This window comes from Notothenia rossii, assembly GCF_949606895.1.
Source record: "Notothenia rossii genome assembly, chromosome: 7".
Classification (NCBI taxonomy): Eukaryota; Metazoa; Chordata; class Actinopteri; order Perciformes; family Nototheniidae; genus Notothenia; species Notothenia rossii.
The window spans coordinates 47,597,908-47,623,681 of NC_136905.1; the positions used below are offsets into that span (position 1 = coordinate 47,597,908).

Genomic DNA, 25,774 nt, shown 5'->3' on the forward strand with positions numbered 1-25,774 from the left:
TCCTCGAACTCTGCCTTGCCCCCGGGCCGTCCGCCCGAATTCCCCTTTTTGAACTCTTCCTTGCCCCCGGACTGTCCGCCCAAGACCCCATCCATAGTCTTTGCCTTGCCCCCGGGCCGTCCGCCCGAGTTCCCCTTCTCGGCTTCTGCCTTGCCCCCGGGCCGTCCGCCCGAGATCCCTTCCTGGTCCTCTGCTGTGCCCCTGGGCGGTCACCTCAGTCCCGTCCTCCTGACCCCCTCCACCCACCCTGGTGGCCTTAGTTTTTTGTCCCCCTCCACCCACCCTGCTGGACTTTTTTTGGGACGTCTGGGATGCGTCCCTTGAGGGGGGGGTTCTGTCACAATCTGTCGGTGTTGTGTTTTGTCTTGTCTTTTTCTGTCTTTTGTTTCCTGTTTTATTTTGTAAAGTGTCACCTCCTGTCTTGCCTGTTGCTGTCTGTCTGCTTTCCCTCCCTGATTGTCTGATTATGTTCACCTGTGACTCCTGTGTTTCCTCCTCCCTCCTCACCTGTGTCTTGTTGTGTGATTAGTCTTTCGTGTATTTAAGTTCTGGGTTTTCTGTCTGTCTTTGTCGATTCGTCTTGTACCATTGCTAGTTCTGTGGTGAGTGTTCTGTTTTGTCGTTGTGGATATCATAGCCTTGAAATAAAGGAATTTTCAGTTTAAATCTGTATTTGGGTCCTGCTTCCTTCACGAACCGTAACAGCATTGGACTACAAGATAGATGCAAGCCTGTGCAGGTAGAGTTATTTAAAGCATAAATTAGTCGGTTGGGTTCTGGAGGTGTGGTTACAGCAATTGTGCTTGGTTTGCATGGCCTGTGCCTGGTGGTGGTGCCCAATGTGATATATTTTCATGGGGCCCAAAATCCCTGGCGGCGCCCCTGCTTGTACTCCTTGCTGCACATTTGGCTTCATTAGTGGTCTTATAGCTTATCTATTATTATTAATAATAATGTATTTGTCTAGGCAATTACAGATGGTTATGTATATTATTTTTGATCACAGTTCAGTAAGGACTATGGGTATCATGGCATGCATTAGTAAATCGTAATAATTAGGGGTGTAACGGTATACGTACCCGTACCGAAATTATTCTGTATATAACGTTAAACGTAAAAAATAGAGAACTTGAACAACTTCTTGGACGTAATCTCAGGTGCTGCGTCGCAGCATTCTGAGTAATTTGCTCACATTGGGTTCAACGCGTCAAGTCATTTCATTGGACGAGAGGCATACTATGAGAGCTGGTCACAGGGATGCTTTCAAATGTAGTCAGTAATTTGAGGAACTTTCTAAATGGCGAACGCAGATAAAGTTGAGCGCGAAAATCCTCCAGCTTCATTGAAGTCTCCGGTTTGGGAACATTTTGGTTTCGCAGTTACGTACAAGGATGACGGACAATGACAGGTGGACCGAACCAAAGCTGTTTGTCGGAATTGTTCAACTAAAATTGGTTACCCGGCTGCCAATACATCAAACTTGCACACTCATTTGAAAAGGCATCACCCGAACGTGAATATCACCGGTACCGAAAGAAAAAAGATTGAAGTGCAAACCCAACTCCCGCTAGCATTTAAAGAGCCTGTGACAGCCTCCCAACAACTGTTGTGCAATGAAATATTGGGCTACTCGTCATCTCGAACCATCAGTTTAAAAAAGAAGGTGCGATACCATTCCGATAAATACCGGTAATTTTGAACATCGTGGGGAAATTCCTTCGACAAATTTTGAAGTTTTGGGGGAAGCCGGAAGTGACGTCAATGCGGGAACACTGCACTGTGCGGCGAGAGCCAAACACGGACAAAGTGTGTTGTCATGCATAGAAATTGTGAATTATTGAGTTTAGGCACGTTAATAACGTTTTAATGAAGTTGACTACAGTATATTCATATTTGTCAGTGCTTTCATGTCAATTCGGCGAACATAAACATAAATGATCGTGGTGAAGATGATGATTAAATTAGGATTACAAATCGGTAGTGAGAGCTGCTGAATTTCCTCCCGTCGGATGTGATATAAAAACAAATCTATTATTTTTGTAGTTGTAAACTCAAGTGGATGAAACTACATTTATTAGTGCTTTCATGTCAATTCGGCGAACACATTAAATGATCGTGAGGATGATGATTTAAAAATTGTTTGTTTGAGCCGGTCTGCATTTCCTGATGAGAAAACAAACAGATGCTTTTTGTAGTTATAGTACACCAACATGGATTAAACGTGTGGTTTTTTTACCACAATGTTGGGGAAATGAATGGAAAAAACGCACGGATTATTATTATTATTATTATTATTATTATTATTCCAACTCCGATCGGGACACTAGGTCCACCGTTTCCCCGCAGCGAGGCTCCCCTCGTTGACAGTTTACGTGGGCTGGGCTGGGTGCAGTGGCGGACTGGCCATCGGGACGAATACCGATGGGCCGGTACCGAAGTGGGCCGGTCGGATAAGTCACTAGCACATCCCCCACTCGCCCCGTATGATCGCCCATATTGACGCACCTAATTCCTAAACTTCTAACAGATACAACATAAACCGATCCTTCAGCCTCATATGAGCTCTCAGACACGTTCAAAATGAACATGTCATCGCTGTCATTGCTTGCTGCTGTGTGCGCCATCGTGCGTTTACATGCAGATGCTGGGATCCTGAACGGTGCAGCTGGAGCGCTGTGCCCGCAATGACGTCACACATAATTTGGCGGGACTTGAAGAATCCCAAGAAGATCCAGAAAATGGTCAACATTGAAGGGCAGATTAATGGTTATCAAAGTACAAATATCCAAAATCAGTTGTTGTTAGTGCCAGCAGATCTGCCCTTTCGGCAAGCAATGTGGACAAGTTCATTTTTCTTTAAAAAAACATAAATACAATGACAAGCAAGTCATTATGTCAAACTGGCTGCTTAGATACTAGTACAGTACAGGTCAAATACAGATTATTTCAGTTCATCGAAATGCTGCACCTTAATGTTTATTTTATTATATTTTGTATTTGAGTGAATATTCACAGTTTAATAATAATAATTTAAAAAAAAATAATAGTTTATGTTTTGTGAGTACTAGTACAGTAAAGTTCAAATACAGATTATTTCAATTAATCAAAAATGCTGCACCTTAATGTTTATTTTATTATATTTTGTATTTATTTGAGTGAATACATTATTCCCAGTTTAATAATAATAAAAAATAAAAATAAAATATTTTATGTTTTGTGATAATTTTTTCTGCTGTGCCGAAAACGTACCGAACTGTGACCTAAAAACCGAGGAACGTACCGAACCGAAATGTTTGTGAACCGTTACACCCCTAGTAATAATCTCTACTGACATTACAAATGATAAACTCTTCTCTCAGCTCCATACTTGAGTATTATTTATTTTACTTTCTTTTAGATACTTTTTGGGCAAATGTAGCCATTTTCAGAGAGATTTATTTGAAAGGGGATTATAGGGGATAAAATGTGTAAAGGCTAGGTTCAAACCTGTGACCAACCCAGTGCAATGAGCTCCAGGTCACGCCAGCCCAAACCACTGAGCTATGCGATGACACAATACTAGTATTATAATGTTCTTTTTGTTTGCAAATATTTAAATCTCTCTTGAATTATATTGTTTCTTCCTTTCTATTTTTGTTGTGTGGTTCCATTTGAAAAAACTGATGCTTAATGCTTTTAAACGCACTTGTCATTGGAATATTGTTTTAAGGACATGAAAAAAAAAGTTTTTCAGCAGGTCATAAGGGCCACGATCTTTCCATAAAAGCCATAATGTGTACAGCCAAAAGTGGCTTGGCAAGAGTTGGGGTGCCAGGCTCCTGCAACAAAATACCAATTTGACGAGCTGTTCCTTGGAACAGGTTAGGATTTAATTGAAGGGAAGGTGCAAAAGCCTGAGCTTTCTGCATTGGTGAACTAGTAGTGAGGGCATATCAAAACACACAGCTAACTAGCTCTCCTCTTAAGGACATGAGAAAAGGTATTTTCAGTTGTCAGTTTTACAGATACAAATGTTCTTAGCTTGTAGTCCAAAGGAACACATTTTAATCCCTAGCAAAAACAGCCCAAACAGCCCCAGATGTTGATCACTGTTCATGACATTAGTTTGGAGTTGAGATCATTTTTCATATTTCCTCCTCCTGCTCTTTTCAGCTGGGACGACGTACATCTTTGGCAAAGGAGGAGGCCTCATTACATTCAAGTGGCCAGCCAATGAGAGACCCAGCACCAGGACTGATAGGCTGACCGTAGGCTTCAGCACCTCCCTGAAAGATGGCATTCTGGTCAGGATTGACAGTGCATCTGGTCTGGGGGACTATCTCATGCTGCATATAGTAAGTACTCACACATACTCTTTTTTTTTTGTATCATTGATGTGTCAGCGTTTCTTTTTTTTGTCAATAGCGCAAGGCGCTTTCACACCACAGTACTTTTCCTACAAAGGTTCATCAGCACTTGGTTCATGAGAACTCTTTTAGTTCTCATGAACTAAGTACAGATCGCGTTCACACCGGAATAAGTCCCTGAGAGAGGATTAGGCAAATTAAGCCACTGACATCACTGCTTCTTCTTCTGCTTTGGGTTTACTGGCAGGCCGCAAACAACTTCACGGCGTATACTCCCATGTTTTCTTTTGTGTTGCCATAAGTTATTCTCTCTGCGTTTGTGCGCTGGGATAATGCTAATGCTAATAATGCTAAAGCGAGGATAATAAAATGGCGGCTGTCACTACCCGATCCGTACCCCTGCCCGATCTGTACTGTGCATGTGCGAGATGGTCCGCCATATTGGAGAACTCCGGACGGCAACCCAAGAAGGACACTTGACACAGTGGCTTTTGGCAAGGTTGAAAAATAAAACTCAAGAGAGATGAGTTATTGTTATTACAACGTGACTTCACTATTATTTAACAACTCTTTTTATTGGGTTATTTTATTTGGGGTTAAGTACATTGTCAGAATAAGTGAGAAATGAATTTAACTTCTGTTGGACAACCATATGCCATACATTTTTGCATACATTCACAGTAAATATTTATTCAGTATGATAGCTGTCTAACCGATATACATTTGCAGTAAAATCTGAAAATCTTGGTGTCAAAATGTAACTTCTTTTGAAATGCATTTAAGCATATATTATGTTTAATGAACTTTTAAACATCTTACAACTGGTTTACTCTCAGTGCCCTTTTCTTTAGTGCAGCCATCTGCAATGAGTTAGAGAGAGACAGAGAGTTAAAAGTGGGGCTGCAGGCTGACATGCTGAACTAACAATAATGCTTAATTTATTATATCAAAACAATACCTGTCTATCTAGCATACAATCCCAATAAGGTGCTAGCAACTGCAAAACACTAGTGCTGGCTAACGTTTTGCAAAATATTAAAAGTGAGGCTATTGCAGTAGACCTAACGTTAGTCTAGTAGCCTCACTTCTAATATTTTGCTAAACATTTGCTAGATACATGTTGCCTAGCTAATGAGCTTCACATATCAACCTGAAAAACTGCGAGGGTCGACCCCTAGTTTGCAGACGGTATGTAAAGGTTTTTTCCATTCCTTGTGGTTACCTGTGTCTTGCTCGGCATCCTTGATAACGGTTTCCTCTAGCGTTTCCTCCGCGTTTAAGTTTTGGGACATCCCATTATTGTATTTGATCATTTATTGCTCACCTGCAAGTTGTTGAGGAGCCAGGAGATGGAGACAAAAGTGAGAATTCATGAGACCAGCCTTCGTAGAAGTATTTTACCAAACTGACACCCCCCTTTTTTGGAAATAATGTATCTTGATGACTGTATCAGCTAATCAGACTGTTTTGACACACAGTTTCAACTAAAGAACCAACTCATGTGTATTACTTCCACGTTTACCATCAAGATAAACATAACAGATATTACCTCCAGGTAAACAAAAATAACCATAAAGCACTTTTTAAATCCTCATTTCAGCAACAAGGCAAAATTGGAGTGACTTTCAACATTGGCACAGTGGATATCAGTGTGCAGGAGAGCAGTACCCCAGTGAATGATGGGAAGTATCACGTTGTTCGCTTCACCAGGAACGGTGGGAATGCTACACTGCAGGTGGATAATTGGTCAATCAACGAACACTTCCCAACAGGTAAAACAATACATTATCAATCTCATCTTTATGTTGAATAAAATATGTTGGCAATCATATAAGTTAGCAATTACAATGATCAATTAAAATGAAACCAACTGTTAAAGTAAAACAATTAACTTCAACAAGATATAATAAGGCAATAGGATAGCATCATTATAAAACAGGTGAGAGCATATGCTTCTAACCGAAGGGCATTATTAGTATTAAATGGTCTGTTTAACTCTTGAAATGGTTTCCCCTTGAGTGCTTAAACAGTCCTGAAAAGAAGTATACACACTTTGAGTTTTACAGTGTCTGTCAGTGCTATATTGAGAGCAGGCTACGAGGTAACTAAGTAGATTTACTCTAATACTGTACAATTTTGAGATACTGGTACTTTACTTGAATATTTCCATTTAATACTACTTTTTACTTTTACTCCACAACATTGATTTTAAAACTAGCTGCACCTTTACCTTTGATACACATTAATACATCAATAATTATAATCAACACATATCATATATTATTCTGAAATATTCCAAATATGTACTTTTACTTTTGGTACTTTAAGTTTATTTTGATGCTTATACTTTTGAACTTGTACTTGACTGATTGAGAGAGTAACACGGCAACAAAAAGCTGTCACACACACACACACACACACACACACACACACACACACACACACACACACACACACACACACACACACACACACACACACACACACACACACACACACACACACACACACACACACACACACACTCTTCTCTGCTTTTGTACTCTTTTTTTTTTTTTTTGAGCTATGCAGTGGCTAACATATGGAGTCATTCCTCACATTTGAAGTGTTGTTATGTCATTTGTGAACTCTGTGAACCTATGTGGCTCTCCAGCAGGAACTACATCATTCAGTCTGTAGCACAGCTCTCCTATCATTTTAATGGAATAACAACTGGCACGGACAGAAAATTGAAACAGTGTAATCGAAGCAAAATAGAAGTCAACTCTCGGTCAAAACTACTGCAGGAAACCTGAGAAGGCACCAGACACACACACACACACAAACATACATGAAAACAATGCATCATCTGATCATCTCTTAGGAACAATAACTCAGTAAAGCCCACATCACGCTGTCCCGAAATTGACACCCGATGGACACACGATAAAGGAAATGTTCAAATTCATCTCTGATCGTAACAACATCGGGCCATTCGTGAGGGCATCTTAAGCCATCGTATGACCGCCGGTGGAGTTTCTCAGGCTCCGGCAGCAACTTTGTGAGCGGCAACTTTGTAAGGCACTCGTGAGGGCATCTTGTCAAATCATGTCATCTTCGTGTTATCATCGGTGCCATCGGGCATTCGCCCTCACTCTGATCGGGGCGAATGCCCGATGGCACCGATGATAACAAGATGCCCTCACGATGGCCTTATGAAGGGCAACATTTACACACAAATTCAACACGAAAATGAACCTTCGCAAGGTCCATCAGCAATTTTTTGGCATGCCAAAGATTTTGCCACCGCTCACAAATTTGCTGCCGGAGCCTAAGAAACTCCACCAGCGGTCATACGATGGCTTAAGATGCCCTCATGAATGTCCCGATTTTGCTACGATCAGAGCCGAACTTGAACATTTCCTTTATCGTGTGTCCATTGGGTTGTTTTATTGCACAACAAAATCATGCAAACATATTATGTAAATAACCCAATTTGTGTTCTGTGAAACCGAAAAGGATATAATATATTATTTTGTAGGCGAGTTGACAACATTACGGAGAAAGCTTAATATCTTCTCCATATAAAGACGGATAAAGTAAAGAACAAAGTATGAAAATATCAGTACAGTATCAAAAACTTTAACATATTTGATTTTGTTACTTTCGTTGCAGTTGTATGTCTTAAATGTAATGTAAATGTTGCCTTCGTGTGTGGTTCGGGGCCATCTTCGTGCGAAATTCACAATTCCATATTCGTGTGTCCATCGGGTGTCAATTTCGGGACAGTTCGACACGGGCTTTAGAGGAGCAATGGAAATGTTCTATAATGTTTAAAGAACAATATTGCATTAACCTCTTAAGCCCGAGGGTCCCCCAGTGGACCCCTCCCACCGTTTTTTTACGAGGCTATGTCTCAGGGCTTCTTAACACTTATGAAATTATTAATGTTCCATACCCTTTTAACGATAAGAAACTCAGCTAACTGACAATATGAATCATTTTTAGCTAAAAGAAACACAAGAGTAATACCAAGCCTTTGAATTAGCATGGAGCGAAAAAATGCAAACTAATGCTAACGGACTTTTGCACAGCACTCACGGTAGCATTGCCCTTATTACTTATCGTCACTGCACAAACAACATATCCGATTAAAGCTGAGACTACAGATTCCACACATGTAATGTCATCACTGTACGACCCCGAATTCGTAAACGTTAAACATTCGTAAAACATAAACGATGTGTTGGATGTGCAGCTAGGATAAGTAATAAGGGAGCTAGGAGTGATTTTCGGTGCAGTAATAGGTTAGTATTTTTCGCTCTGGGCTAATCCAGAGGCTTACGGCCCGTCTACACTACAGGCATCGAAAAATGCTTTCAACGCTTCGCCCATTCACTTGAATGGGGTGACGTAGAAGATGTTTAATCTTTGCCGAACTGCATTGTTGGGAGCATGGCATGGCTTTGCAAGCATGACGAGCATCTATCGGCATCAAAAGTTGAACAATGTTCAACTTTTGAGGCTCGATGCTTGGCATCAGCCAATCAAATCCAGTTTATGCAAATCCCGCCAGTGCAAGCGCAGCCAATCAAACCGCGTGCAAGCTGGGAGAGCCAGACCGCAGTTCATTTCCTCATATTCCAAACGAGATATTACGGTAGCAAATCACCCGGTTCTTTACGACCAGAACTATTTACCGGGATACAAACCGGAGGAACCAGGCATGGACGGAGGTGGCAGAGACAGTGGGTGAAAGTGGTAGGTTTTTCGCCTGTTTGGAGAGTTTATATCCAGTTTACTTCGTTTTAACATTGCTATTGCTTTGTATGTCGGGGGCGGGAGATTCATGTGATTGGTTGTTGGTCGCGTTGCTCGCAAAAAATCGCCAAGCTTCAGACACGCCCAGCTTCAAGATTTTTTGATGCCTGTAGTGTAGACGGGCCGTCACTGTTAGCATTGTGGGGCCTAAAAGGATAACAGAGTATGTTTTTTTAAATTTTTAATTTTTTCACAACAGTAACATTTGGATGGAATGAATACCTATAGTGATAATTCAAAGTAATAAAATGATTTTTACAGTGAAAAAGGTCAAATGGAACTGATGGTTCCCAAATTACCCAGAGGTCAAATTTCACTTGTTTTGCATCATTCTTGATAAAGGGTACTTATTATATGTTATAGTTTGGATTCCTAAAGCTTTTAGTCTACTAACCCATCATTCAAGGTTGGTTTTCACTATAAGTAATGTTTTTTTTTAGGCGGACATTAGAATTTACATGTTTTTACTATGTTCCATCTGAATTTACTTTAAAATAAAACATCTATATTGATTCTGACACTTCTACATCCAACTCACAGATGTAACCTTGCTTTGAGAGAAAATATTATTAATTTACCCCTTTTAGAAGTGAAGATATAGTCTTTGCTGTGTTAGTGGCATTTTCGAGCCTGAAACTTGAAAAACAGGCTCAGGGCTTAAGAGGTTAACTTAATTCAACTCTAGGGCCAAATGTTGACTTCTAGACAAATAAAATAAGCTTTAATGGTATACTACATTATGTACATCTGATTTTGCTTTTTATTTACAGGTATTCAAAACATTTAATAATTCGGGCAATCTTTAATCTGTCACAGACTACGAGATGAGAGATCCAAATGTTCAACATTCACCCATTTATATGGGAAGAGAAGGAACCTTCTATCAAATGTAACTACTACTGCCAATTCAAATTCTATGCAGCCGATGCAAGATGGATGTAGGTTGTTTGCTCCGTTGGTTACCTTGCAGAGTACAGTTAGCTTAATGCTAACTGCCAGTTTGTCCTATTGTTGTTAAATCCAGCCAGTTGTCGGGAATGCACTGCACTTGATTACTATTGGTTTTTAATGCTGGCTAATTCTCAGGCAAGTGATTCCGTCTCTACTGTGAAAATTAGAAATGTCCCGATCCGATCACGTGATCGGGGATCGGAGCCGATCATGTGATTTTCAAAAAATCGGAATCGGGAGGAAAAAAACGGGGATCGGGATTTCTTTTATTTTTATTTTTTTTAAATACTTTTTTTTAAATGTTGTATTTAATGTTACAAAACAAAAATGACCAGGTTCAAGTCTTAAAGTCATCCTGAGGCCTTAGTTTTGGTTTCAAATTACACAACATCATGTATGTGTTGCTTCTTTGGGGCTTGTTTTCATAGACCTGGTTGCTTATTTCTCTCAAATCTGGCAACAGAGTGGGCAGGGCGCAGTGTCTAATTGTAGCAGTAAGCTAACGAGTACTGAAAGCTTTATTTTGTTTTGATCCAATGCTGCACAACTGAACTGATCCAATGCTGCTGTTAAAGAAAGAAGCTATATCCATGTTGGATAGAATATCCAATTTAAATAAAAAAATAACCTTAAGGGACAACTTGAATGCTTTTTTTTCTCTTAATGCATTGCATAAAGATCGGATCGGGAAAAATCGGTATCGGGAAATTGTCAAAATCAAATGATCGGAATCAGATCGGGAGCAAAAAAAGGTGATCGGGACTTCCCAAGTGAAAATAATAAAGTGAATTAGTTCATCAGCTTCTAAGCAGACTGCACATCCAAAGAGCCAACAGTGTTCAGGGGTTCTCTGGCGTTGTTACCGGTCCATGGAGTCCAGAAAAGGAAGAATGCATGGCCCAGATGCAGTTTTGTGTATGTGATGACATCATGGGTACAGTAACTAATTGCGACCGTACAATAAGTCACAGGGCAGAGTTCAAATCAAATCAAGTTTTATTTATATAGCACATTTTTAAAACGATTTTTGGTCCAGCCAAATGCAAATACATGCAAATAAAAACGCTACTACAATAGCAAACAGAAGACAATACATTACAACAGCAAAAATAAAAATCACACGCAGGGAAATGTCAGGAGTCGTGCTCCGCTCTGACTAGAAGGCCAGAGAGAAGAAGTGAGTTGTAAGTATAGATTTAAAAACCCCTAGGGTCTGGGCCGACCTCACATGGAGGGGCAGAGTGTTCCAGAGCCTTGTGCCAGCTTTTGCGAAGGCTCGGTGACCTCTGGTTTTGAGCCTGGTCTTGGGCACTATCAGCAGCAGCTGGTCAGCAGACCTTAAAGCTCTGGCGGGGGTGTACCAATGAAGGAGTTTGGCTAATTGGCCGGAGCCAGCCCATTTAGTGCTTTAAAAACAAATAAATTAAGTTTAAAATCAATTCGGAATGAGGCCAGAATTGGGGCGATGTGGTCACGCTTTTTATGGCCAGTGAGAAGACGTGCAACTGCGTTCTGCACTAACTGTAGGCATCTAATTGACGCCTGGTCCATACCCACGTATAGAGCGTTGCAGTAATCCAGTCTTGAGGTAACAAAGGCATTAATCACCCTTTCTAGGTCTTTAAGAGTTAAGTTGCAGTTTCAGCAAACAGAAGGGGATTTAGGCAGGATCATCTGGAAAAGGTATTTCAATGACTGATTTTTACGGTTGCCCTGAAGTGCAAGTCAAAACAACATTTCACAAAACACTACAGCAATTCACAAAACGCTGTAGTGTTTTGTGAAATGCTGTAGTGTTTTTTGAAATGTTGAAGTTTTTTCTGAAATGTTGCTTTTTTCTGAAATGCTGTAGCGTTTTGTGAAATGCTGTAGCATTTTCTGAAATGCTGTAGCGTTTTGTGAAATGCTGAAGCGTTTTGTGAAATGCTGTAGCGTTTTGTGAAATGCTGAAGCGTTTTGTGAAATGCTGAAGCGTTTTGTGAAATGGAAATGCTGTGGCGTTTTGTGAAATGCTGAAGCATTTTCTGAAATACTGTAGTGTTTTGTGAAATGCTGTAGTGTTTTCTGAAATGCTGTAGTGTTTTGTGAAATGCTGAAGCGTTTTCTGAAATGCTCAAATGCTCATCAGGTATGAAAAAGGTGACAAGGATCCTAGCCCCCCGACCCCACGGAATAGCGGCTTTAAAATGAGGAATAATCGAGGATTTTAGCAGTCAGAACAACTAAAGCAGCAGTGTTAATAATAACAGAAACACCAAAGAGTCACATCTAATAGAAATATATAAAAGCATTTATTTTAATTGTGTAGCAGTCAGTTTATAATTTTGGCAGCACTGTTGAGCATTTTGAAAATGTATTTTCATGCCTCTGTGCAAGGCTTAGTCTTTCTTTATAGCCAGTGGTGTAAAGTAACTAAGTTCATAAACTCAAGTACTATACTTGGGTACAATTTTGAGATACTTGTACTTTATTTAAGTTTTTCAATGTTTTGCTACTTTGTACTTCTAATCCTCTACAGTTCAGAGGTAAATGGTATTTAATCCCTTTAGTTAATTCATAGATGTGGATGAATGATGTGAAATATAATCAAGTGTTAAATCAGACTTTAGTTCCACCTGGAGTAAATTCACAAGCTACCCTGCAGTATACAAAGTCATTCAAACTAGCTGCACCTTTACCAGCTTTGAGAACACTTTCATGTTACATCTGAGTACTTCTACTTTTACTGTCGCTACTTTAACTATATTTTGATGATAATGCTTTTGAGGAACATTTTGATTGCAGGATTGTTCCTACATTCTGGTACTTCTACTTTTACTCTCGTACAAGATCTGAGTACTTCTACTTTTACTCTCGTACAAGATCTGAGTACTTCTACTTTTAATCAAGTACAATATCTGAGTACTTCTACTTTTACTCTAGTACAAGATCTGAGTACTTCTACTTTTACTCAAGTACAAGATCTGAGTACTTCTACTTTTACTCAAGTACAAGGTACTTTTACCACTTCCATTTATAGCCTATGAAAAAAAACTATTAGAAAACAACGTTAGCAGATAGTGAAAATGTATGCTAATTAGCTAGCTCAACGATTCCTTAAATAATATTGCGACAGAAACATTTTTCATTGCACATCACGCTCTGCCGCTCCAACAGGGACCTCTGCTCTGAACACCTGAACGGCCCGTTCTAACATCTGTTCACCAGCGGTCCAGTCTGTGCCACAGTGACTCCGGACCGCACAGTTAATATTAACGAACGCACCCGTAGGTAATGTAGCTGCTGAAGCTAGACCCTCATCGCGGAGCAGCAGAGCCTTATTATACATCCATGAGCAGAGCCGACAGGCAGGAAGACTCGAGCACACAGCTCATGCTTCATTATAATATATACAAAAAGAACACCATACGTGTCATGATTGCACCTAACAGCTCGCGGCCGCAGATTACTCCGGGTCCCAGACCCCCCCCATACCCCAAAAATATGTTTATTGCAGATCTACATGAATCACACAAATGACCTATTTTGGATTCAAAACGGCGAATTTCGCCGAAAGGTGCCAAGTTTGCATCCCTGAGTCTAAAGCTAGACCTAAGGTGAACAGTTTTGGTTTCTTCAGGGTCTGAACAGTCTGAGGAGAGTTTATAAGACAAGCCTGTCTCAAGATCTTGTCACAATGAGAACAGTCAGTGATTCGTTGTCCTCTGGAGCTGTAGTCAGTGGGATCAAGGAAACTCTTGTGGCATTGGGATGTCTGAGGGGGAGGAACCTCTTGGATCGATGTGGTACAATCAGACAGTAGAAATCCCCAAAGCTGCAGTTCCTCTTCACACCACTGTTACCTTGACAACGAGGGTTCATGTCCACCACAAGCAAAATGTCAGAACCTCTTCAGTGATGCGTTCTTTGCACAGTTCTTCTGTTTCTGTAATGAGTAACAGTTCACCAACACACTGATTCAGAGTACAACCCAAAGGTGGCGCATACAGATGTAGCACCAAATTTCCGACTCCAGCTTACAGCTTCCTTCCTACGACCTGCCTAAGACCAGTATAGAGGAATGTTAAGCCCTCCCACTATTTTCCAAGAGGCCGTTACCAGATTTTCAATTTCAGGTTTTAACCAGGAGATGGCGCTTCATTCACAAATACAGAAAGACAAGTTTCATGGACTTTCAGTTGTGTTTTGAAGAGCATTTGAACACATCAATATTTTAGATTAACTAAAGCATATCTAATCTTGTAATTCAATAATATATAGTCTTTATATATTAAATAATCATAATTATAATGTAAATGTTTACATTACACTTCTTTATTTGTTATGCTCATACTTTTACCTTTACAATCGTTTGCTTTAATATGCAGTATATTTTTTGTATATTTTTGTGTTTGCTTCCTCCTGCTCCCTTTCGGACACATACTGTATGATTTATTATTATTAATATGAAGATATTATTAAGATAAGATAAGATGTTACTTTATTGATTGAACATTTTAGTTTAGAATGTGCTGTCCCACGGTAATTCAGAAGGCTCACAGGTCACATTCCGACCATTATTTAAAACAATAGGTGCTTTCACACCGTCTACAGTTTGATTTGTATTAGGGATGTCCCGATCACCTTTTTTTGCTCCTGATCCGATTCCGATCATTTGATTTTGACAATTTGCCGATACCGATTTTTCCTGATCCGATCTTTATGCAATGCATTAAGAGAAAAAAAGCATTCAATTTGTCCCTTAAGGTTATTTTAGGTGTGGCACATTTATCATAGGTGATCAGAGCTAACTGCCTGCCGTCAGATTTCATTTAAAAAACAGATATGATTTTAAGACTATTTCTGCGCTCATAAAGAATGATAAGAATAATGCGTATTGAACTGGTTTAATTAATTAGTGAGTTTATTTAACACTAGAACCGCCAATCGGGTCAATTTGTGTGTTGTGTGTGTGCAATGTAACTTTTTTTCAATAAAATATTAAAGTCTCCCAGTCTGTGACTTTTCCTGAAAGTGTGTTATGTAGCACCCTATGTTGTTAAAATGTGAATTCTAATAGCGGGATTTGACGGGTTTAGGTCGGCCTATACAAAAACCTCTGGCGGTTCTAGTGTTAAGGTAATTAGGTCGAAGCCCTTTTTTATCAGTAACGAATTTAGCAGTTGAACATAAAAGTCAACTAACTGAGGGTCACTTGCAATGACAGTGTTGTGTCTAACTGTAAGCTTGTCACTCAGAGTAACCTACAGTTAATTTAGCTGCTGGAGAAGAAAGATCAGGGGGGGAGGGGGGGAGAGAGCTGTGGTTGATGGGCCATTAGTTGTGTAAATACACAGCTGAGAGCTGCCGTTTCATTCAGACTGTTTAAAAAACGGTAACAACGGACTATTTTTCTTAGCGGATGCATGTCAATTTAAATCAATACAACTATTTTTTAAATCAATAAAAACATTTTCTAAATCCATAAAAGCATTTCAATTAATATTGGGAGTCATGTCGTTACTTTGTTGAGAATGTGGCCATGTAATAAGCGGGATAATTTGCAGCGACTTGTTCCTTATGGGGAAAATAGCACCCGTCATGCAGATCAGGATCCCTCCGCTACGCTGATCTGCCGACGAGGCTCCATTAAAATATAAATACTTTTGGTGAATTACTGAGTTTAGGCACGTTAATAACGTTTTAATGAAGTTGAATACAGTATATTCATATGTATCAGTGATTTCATGTCAATTCGGCGAACATAAACATAAATGATCGTGGTGAAGATGATGATTAAATTAGGATTAAAATCGAGAGCCGGTCTGCATTTCCTCCCGTTTGTTTTTTTCGACCAAACATTATTTTGTTAAATAACAACATGGTGATGTTTTGTAAATGATTACATGTCTCTTATTTAGCACAGAGTATGATATCCGTGACATATGGATCTTAACAAAGTTCCGCTGTACATCCAGCGTACTGTATCTGACTTTATTTCACATGAGCTCCAGTGTGGAACCCCACTGCACCTCCTGGTGGATCAATGATCCATTGCAGCTGGCTTCATTATAATTACATTTATCTATCACGGGGGCGGTCTCAGGTCAAGCTGGAGGTTTTCCCTTGAGCGAGGGCAGATCACGTACCAATCATGGCCCTCACGTTTCAAACTGTCTGAAATGAATCGCTATATCTGTAACTATCCAATGTCGCTGTAATTACAGCAAATAAACTTAAATCTCTGTCCCCTAAAGCAAGGGTTCCCAAACTTTTCAGCCCGTGACCCCCAAAATAACAGTGCCAGAGACTGGCGACCCCCCACTATCACGTGGTGACTGGAAGAAAGAAAAAAACGTGTGCACAGGACGCACGCACTAATAGGCGTATCCAAACACGCGCATAACGACAACACACAAGAACAGAACAGCCTGACAACCATGATATGATTTTACATATAACAATTTAATATAAGATAACAGCATAACTCGTGAATCAAAGTAATCTCCATGTGAATTAGGAGTGAACATTGTTGCGGTGCAAACTTTAAAAGACATAAACTGTAGTAAACATATGAACATTGCTGCGGTGCAAACTGTAAAAATACATAAAGGTAATAAACATATGAACATTGTTGCTGTGCAAACTTTAAAGACATAAAAGGTAATAATAACTAATAAACATATGAACATTGTTGCGGTGCATATTTACATTTGGGGAATACGCTATGTTTCAGCGTTAATCTCACCTAATGAGACGGGTGGGCAATATGCATGGAGCACAGCAAATCCATCCTGGGCTTAATTTTGGAGACGGCCACTCGGAGATCATCTTCCACGTTTAGACGAGATCTGTATTTGTTTTTTATGTATGTCAGTGCCGAGAAAGTCTTTTCGCACAGGTATGTGGAGCCAAACGGCGTCAGAACGTCCATCGCGGCCTTGGAAAGCTGTGGGTATTCCCTCTCAACTGAAATCCAGAACTCAGCAAGCGTCTTCGCATTAAAAGCTGTCCTTAATGTGCGGTCACTTGACAGTTCAGTCAGTGCGTCCTCCATGTCGGATGACAGACGACTTGCGGTCGTTACGGTAAATGGTGATCTTATCCAGTCATATTTTTCCGGAGCTGCTTCCTCTGGGAAATACTTGTTAAAGTGTTCCAGGAGGGCTTGCAGGTGGGTAGTGATAGACTTCTTCACAGAGTTAACACTAAGATCATTTTCCTCTATGAATTCCTCCAGCTCAGGAAACATGTCAATCCTGCCCATTTCAACTCGCGCAGTCCAGTGGTCCACTTTCCTCTTGAATGCGCAGATTTGATCATTCAAGGACAGGATGCTTGTGTTTTCACCTTGCAATGACAGGTTAAGTCCGTTCAGTCTGTCAAATATGCAAGACAAATGTGCCAGCCTTGTTAACTATTCAGGGTCTGTCAGGTGGTCAACGAGCTGGCACCCATGCTCCGTGAGAAATAAGCGCACCTCGTCCCGCAGTTCATACAGGTGGCTGAGAACATTTCCCCTTGAAAGCCACCTGACTTCTGTGTGGAACAGCAGGCCCTGATGCTCCGATCCCAGTTCGTTGCAGAGATTGGTGAACAGCCTGGTATTGAGTGGACGGGATTTTATGTAGTTGAACATTTTTATCGCCGTCTCAAGAACACTTTTAAGCTCTGGGTCAAGCGTTTTACTCGCTAGAGCTTCTCTGTGGATAATACAGTGCGTAAAGATAACGTGGGGCGCCACTTGTAAGACTCTTGCTTTTAGTCCTCTTTTTCCCCAGCATTGCTCCAGCACAATCTGTACACACACCGATGCACTCATGCCAAGACAGTCCCTCTTCTTTTATTTTGTTGTCAAGTTTTTTGAAAATGTCCTCGCCTGTGCTCTTTAGCTCCAGCGGGGTGCAAAACAGCATGTCCTCATCAAGTTTTCCATCAAAACTGTATCTGGCGAAAACAAGCAGTTGGGCAGAGTTTGACATATCAGTGGAGTCGTCTAACTGCAAAGCATATTTCCCTTTCTTCACTCTGTCAATCAGCTGACACTTGATATCCTGGGCCTTGTCCGTGATGCGCCGGGATATGGTCCCATCAGACAGCGGCACTGCTTCCAGCTCCCGTGCCTGTTTATCCCCATGGCATGCATTGCCCTACTCATAGCGATAGCAGCAGGTTTAATTAGGGTTTCCCCGATTGTGTGTGGCTTTTTTGCCTGTGCAATTAAATATGCCAGCTCATATGAAGCCTTTTGAGCCTTGGTAGGGATTGTTGCTTGGTTAGTTATAACTTTCTTTTGGCATTGCAATTCTGTCTGCTTTCGGCGGAAAAAATCTGCTGGTTTGGTAGCAAGAGAGGGGTGCTTCGTGTTTAAATGTCTGAGCATTTTTACGGGCTTTAAGCTCTCATGTGCAAGAACCTCAGTGCACACTACACATTGGGGATGTTGTGCTTCATTGATAATGAGGCATGTGAATCCGTACTGGATGTATTCCTCTCGATACTTGCGACACTTGGATGAAGGCTGGTCTGACTGCTTATGGACGGCCTTACGGTTGTCGTCTCCTCCTCCTCCTGCTCCTCCTCCTCCTCCTCCGCAAGAAGCCGACGGCCTTTGTGATGGCGGCTCTCCGCTCTCCTCCGCTGCCTTCTCCGCTGGCCTGTCTGCCTTCTCACTAGTTGGTATTAACCAACGTTTCATTTTGAAAAATGTATTAAAAAGCTGTTCAGAAGAAATATACTAGTATAGTTGATGTGTGTTTTACGTCTCTGATATTTACTGTGGTGCTGTAAAGTGATCTTTGAGCTGCAAATGATACTGTCGTAAATCTGTCACAATCAAAATTCCTTTATTTGTCCCGCTTACCTATTAAACAGACTTACATAATACAAAAATGTCTATGCACATGTTATTATTATTAATAATAATACAAATAATAATAATTAAAAAATATATTTAAATATATATATATATATATATTTTTAAAACACCTCAGGGATCATCAAGAGGATTCTGAAATCATCTCGCGACCCCCAATTTGGGAACCCCTGCCCTAAAGGGTTGTCATAATAAAATGGCTTAGTGTCTATATGGTCAGGAATGCTGAAACATGTGAATGTGAGAACAAAAGTGGTCGAAGTACCTAGATTCTTTACTTCAGTAAAAGTAGTAAAACTACATTGTAACATTTATTTTTAAAATTAAATTTTTTTTTAAATAATGCTTTAAAATTCTAGTCAGGAAAAGAGCATAAACATCATCTTTAAAATCTTCTTAAATTTGAAACAAAAAGGTCTTGATGCATGGTGGAGATGCATCAAAGTCCATAACAACTGATGATTTATCTTTAAAAAACACGAGTAATGACAGTTTTCATAAAACTTCAGTTTACTTCAGTTCTAAGGCAAAACAAGGAAACCCTCGTTAAACACTATCGATTAATCTTTTATCTACTTACTTATCCTATTCCTTTTCAAATTGTTTATCTAAGTTGTGTGTTACAAGCAGGGTTGGGTTGTAACAGAATACATGTAACGGTATAACGTAATCAGAATACAAAAAATCAAGTAACTGTATTCAACCCGCGCTATATTTGAAAAAACGAGGAATCTGATTTGTTGTAAACAAAAAAGCACAGTGAGAACTCCCACTTTGAGAACATCTCAACACTTTATTCCATCTAAGCACGAGTGTTTATGACAGAGACGCCATATATTCCAAAAATAAATATCTCTGGGCCGTAAAGAACAATCTGTTGATCCAAAATGGTCTTTAGTGGTATCAATTGTGAATTTTCTTAATATTAATTAACATTCAACGTATGTTCTCTTTAGAACAAAGGTAGGATAGTTGCAGCTAAAACTGTTTGATAGCAATTTTCTGTTAACCTAGATAAGCATGTTGTTCTTATATCTATTAAATATATATATATATATATTTTATTTTATGTTACTCATAAAACAGTAAACCATAGGAACATTTTCCAGAATAGTAGTTAACTTTATATTTAGGAATCTTATTATAATAACTAGGGCCGGGACTTTAATTTGTTAAAAAAATTTACGCATTTTATTCGCACTTATTTGTGGACCGCTGAACGTTTCTCACTGGATGAGTTTCAGGCGTACCGATTATACTGGAGCACCAACTAACATTCATGACTTCAGACGACAACAAACCACAGTGAACAATAGTCAAACATGAACGAAGAAGCTGATGAGACCGCTTTGGTTGGCTCCGTGGATGGGAAATTTTGTTTTAAAAAACGGACGGATGGAAGCGTCGATAAGAGCACGGTTGTGTGCAAATGATGCAAAAAGCAATTTGCATATCACCGCAGCACATCAAGCCTCAAGTATCACCTCAATGCAAAACATAATAGCAGCTAGCGTGGAAGCTAGCATGGACGTTAGCCCGACTCCGAGTACAAGGACCCACACCCAACCCACACTCAACCAGATGACTGGTTTCAGGGCCAGGATAACTAAGTCCACGTCTGAAAAAATAACCAACTCCCTGGCTCACTGGATTGCACTCGACTGTAGACCACTTGGAGTGGTAGAAGATAAGGGGCTGCAAAAGGTACTACAGATTGCATCATGAAATAGGGCCGTTTATTACAAACCGTTCATTTCTACCGTTTGTTTATTTGTACTTGTTTGTCTCAGCAACTGGCTGAAAGACAAGAAGCAGAATAAGTAGTCTTAGAGGTATCCTGAGGCCAATGGGCTTGTTACTGAAATGTTGATGAAACAGTGGCCTATGCAACAGAGAGTTTTTATTTTTCATCAGGATATTGGAAGAATAGGAGGGATTGAGGTCAATCACTGGCACTTTTTTATTTTATTTTAAATGGTACACTTTATGTTGAACTATTTATTATGTTGTTGGTGCAACTGGCACTTTATGCCAACAATCAACAAAGTCTTTTATGGCCTCTGAAGCAACAGAGAGATGTTTTCTAATAGTCAGGGTTTCCAATGTTCTGAATGTACTTGAAAGTATTGTGTTTTACTTAAAAGACAAAGTGTTATAGTTTACAGAAGGTCTACCTACCTATAGGCCACCTGAATCTCTGAAATGTACTATATTCCTAAATATGCTATCGCTACACTTTATGGCAAAAATTGCACTTTTCTGTTGGTCTTGGTTAAGTACCACCTTAAAAAAAAAAAATGTTTTGTTGCTTAAGCTTATGTATTCAGTCATTATTCAATGGTACATTGTATACTAAAATCCATGTGAAAAAAATTGCTTCTCACTGTTCTCAGGTCAAATATTTATATGTGATTAAAAATGCGATTAATTTCGATTAATTAATTACAAAGCCTCTAATTAATTAGATTATTTTTTTTAATCGAGTCCCGGCCCTAATAATAACATTTACTCTCTCTATAAACGTGACCAAACTCTTCAAACATCTTACTTCTATCTTTGTCTCTCTCTTTCCTCACTGTGCTGTGCAGCTGCTCCTTTCCACAAGCTTCTCTCATCAATCACACAACTTGACCTCTTGTATTATCCAAACAGTGTGCGAGGGCTAGAAGGACCTATGTCATGCTTTTCAAGTTATTACCCGTCTCCTTGTGTGTTATGAAGGTTTTTATGATGTTTAAAACAAACAAGGTATCTCGAGCTCGAACAAGCCGTGTAGTAGGGGTGGGCGATATGACGATATATATATCGTCTTGACGATATTAGGTCTCCACGATATGCTTTTACAGAGATATCGTATCTATCGTGATAAAGAAAAAAAAAAATTTGAAAAAAAAACTATAAAAAAACAAAACTGATGTGAAAGACATGCTCTAAAGCTGTCTAGTCAGGATTCAGACAGTATTGCACTTTATTTATTGTCTTGTTTGATTCTGTTGGCTTATATTTTATTTTATCAATAAGGTATTTATATAGTTTTTCCCTTCATTTATGCTAAAGTCTTTTATTGCACTTCAAGTCTAAAGTTTACATTTTAATTGTTTGGCACTGACTTTTCCTCATTGATGTTTTATGTTTTACTTAGTTATGTTTTACCCTCCTTTTCATGTTTATTGATGTTCACTGCTAGTGCTACCTCAGAAAGTTCATTTTTATACTGAGAAACTGTGCCTTGAAGCCATATCAAAATGTTGAATTGTTCATTCAGGGATTCATTTCAGAAATAAAACCAGCTTGAAATTCTATTTTGGTCTGTTACTCCTTTTTGTTTTAGTTTCTGTTACCTTGTAGGTGGTTGTACTGTTAAGTAACTTGAAAAATAACCATAATAACCGACATGAAAAAATATCGTGATATATATTGTCTATCGTGATACTGCTTGAAAAATATCGTGATAATATATTTTTCAATATCGCCCACCCCTACCGTGTAGGACAGAGAGTGAATACTCATACCATACAGAGATGCTGTATGAGAAACCAATGTGAGTTTGGAAAATTGCACAGTATAAATCTATTCTAGTAGACCTCAACAATGAAATTATGATCAGTGGAAATGGCCATGACATGGGACCTTTAAGAAAACATCGTACAGCACCTCTGTCATGCTTAAATACTAAGTTACTACTTTTTGTTTTCTTCATAAACTTAAAAATACAATTGTGGTGAATAGTTTGTGTTTTCAGTTTCCTATCTACTTTAAACAACCCCCAAATGAGAGTATGATAAATACAACTCCTAAATAACATTACAATATATATTTCTTACAGTGAGTTTGTTATTTAATGTTTAACAATTTCTGCTCTTTCTATGTCTAGGTGGAAAAATCCACTATTATATTTAATTTGAATACAACCTTAACCTTTCTATATGTACTCCATATACTCAGTAAACGTTTTTTTTCTTTCCCTTAACGTTCCTGTATTTAATATAAGTTGCCCCTTAACAACCCTGGACCCCTTTAAAATATAGTTAAGTACATTTCTTAGTCAATGACAAATACCATGAAATTCACAATGTGAAAAACATTGACGCAAGTGTATCCAACCAAAGACTATGTAAACAACAACAAATGATTGTTTCTTATTCATTTCAATATATCTACTACTTCAAATCACACATTGATTTTAAATGTATTCATTCCGACTTCACTCATCTGATCTTCCAAAAACTCCTTATTTTAAACAGAGAAACACAAAACTAAACATAGAAAAATAACCCTCTTTATGGTTTAAAGGAGGAAAAAGGAGTGAAAATGACTTTTCCCAGACAAAGACACACACACCCCGGGCTGGAGCTCTCAGCCCTTGAATAAACAACGTCTCCACTGACAAAAATCAGGTGGGGGGGGGCGGGGGGCATATTTTCACAGACTCTCACTGAGAAAGAAAAAAAACATCAGGCTGCAGCTTCTTTGATCAACAAAAACTATGGTAAACCAAAACATTTAGCGTTTTATACTGAGATTCTATCTCACAGAGGATCCTACAAAAACATGGAAACCAGTCCACTTTTTGTTAGTGCACTGATAGGGTCGCGAGGCAAGTTTTATATTTTTAACTCCCTCAACTCAGATCGGATTTATTAATACTTAGAAGCAAAGCAAATCAATATTCCCACAGACACACACACTAGGCATGGGTGGTATCATTTTTTTCATACCGTCATACCTTGCTGACATCATACCGTGGTATACGGTATATGACGGTATCAGTCCCAATTTAAGGGGTAATTTTTCCCCCAAAAATTTGTTTTACTCACTATATCAACAGCCCCACCAAAAATATTTTCCACCAGCCGCCACTCACGGTATGACTTGGGTCGACTTGAGTGAGGTGGCGTTCGGCGGCAAATAGATGTTTCGAACGGTATATTATATGTTCGGTGTAAAATGCAGCCCGAGCCGGTAAACGCTCGCAAAGTGCCGCAACGTGCGCGCAAGTGCAAGACAAGGGCTGCATACATGACACATTGTGCAAATGGCACATTTTGAGATCGGATACAGGACGCGTTTGTAGATGTCCGACGTTGTTTCCATAGTGAGCTAAGTTAACAATATATCATCATACATAAACATTTTCCGGGAGTAAATACTTGACTTATTGAATAAAGTTTGCTATATTCACTAACTAGTTTGGCAATATTATTCCGTGCATGTGTTAAAAACCTTATTTCCATTTGATTCATTGGATTACTCGCGTGAATGTTTAGCACGTAAATGCTTTCGTTTTTAAAACCGTCCGACCTCGACTACAAAACCATCAACCAGTTGCATAGGATTAAAAAATGTCAACACTCACTCACCCCGTCTTAAACATTCCCAAAGAAGTGCCTCTGTCTCTCGTTGTGCTGGATGAAGTCACTGGCGACGAGTAAACCCAAAATAGTCCCAAACAGGCGCAGAGGCATTTTTCTTTTTTACTAGTTGTCCGAGTTCGGGGCCGGCAAATGCTGCCGCCATCTTGCTCAGCTCAGCTCTGTGCTGAGCTCTGAGAGCGGGAAATACGGACTGCCCTCCCCTGCCCTCTGCTGGCGCGTGCTGTGCATTACAACCAATGTCGTCCCTGTCAAAACTCCGTGTCAGTGTAATAGAATGAAACGCATCTGTGATTTGGCGCACAGTCTGTGACGTCACGGTATTGAAAATCATACCGACGGGATTTCGAAATACCCTGTTATACCGTAATACCGTCATACCGCCCAAGCCTAACACACACACACACACATCTCTGAACCTTAATACTAGTCATTAGGCAGAAACTCAGGACTACGAGGCAAATAAACATGATTTCTCCAGCATAAACGTTTAACAATAGACAAACCTTTACAATCAACAAGGACAAAAAACAAACAACATAAAACATTTCAACCACAACTGTGCATGTCTCAAATCCACTCTCTTTTGTTTTTAGAAATCTGAAAAGTAACCAATTCAACTTCAAAAGCCAATTAATTCACTACAATTCCCAAGTACGTTTTTTGCTGACTGTTAGTTGTTTTTTTAGCGGAAGCTCAAGTCTGGTTCCTCAATTCTTTGAGTTTCCCACAGCTTTCTATGTAGCTGTCTGGCCAAGAGAGTTGAGACAAATCACAGCATTTACAATCATCCAAATGTTGGTGCAATTAATAGCTCACCATCTTTAAAGAATAACACACAGAGAGAGAGATCAATAAAACACTAACACAGATACGATTGAGATGAATTATTACTTTGTTGCGCAACAACAATAACAATGGAGTGCATCACCTAGCTTCAACAGCAACCAAACGCCCAATGCCCCATAGACCAGAAAGATTGTGTGTGTAAAACACACACTTGAATATACATGGCAGAGATGTCTCCGTCTCCTCTGAGTTACATCATCCCAGATTCCATGACCTTATTTAGCAACTACCACACATGCTAATGTATACAACTGTCTGGACTAAATGTATACACATAGTTTAATCCAAACCTAGGCCACCTTTGTCCTGTGTGACCTTAATGAATAACGAAACATACGTTGATAAGGGATCTGCTATAACACTGTCACTGCAGTGAACATTCTCCTTTAGTATCTTGACTTCTGCAGAGGCCCCTCAAGACAGTGATATCATGAGTTTTGCATGTTGCATGACACTTTTTAAACAAATACCAAAATAAATAAGATAACACAGTGACATTGTAATAATTTACACATTCACATATTAAGTGATTTATTGCCAGACGTCCTGCATTTAGAAGTTTAAACTGTGTTTCCATTAACATGGATGATAGCTTTAAACGT

General features: G+C 39.5%; 2 protein-coding genes across 3 annotated transcripts in view; one reads left to right on the top strand and one right to left on the bottom strand.

Moving 5' to 3' along the window:
- The window catches only part of nrxn3a (neurexin 3a), a 277,628-nt gene that overhangs the window by 233,159 nt on the left and 18,695 nt on the right, over positions 1–25,774 (top strand). Inside the window, 2 exon segments of the mRNA XM_079692792.1 lie at positions 4,153–4,334; positions 5,947–6,118. Of these exon segments, the coding sequence (XP_079548918.1) occupies positions 4,153–4,334; positions 5,947–6,118 (354 nt within the window).
- The window catches only part of LOC307045909 (uncharacterized protein), a 600,354-nt gene that overhangs the window by 58,209 nt on the left and 516,371 nt on the right, over positions 1–25,774 (bottom strand). The gene's annotated exons all lie outside the window — the stretch shown is intronic.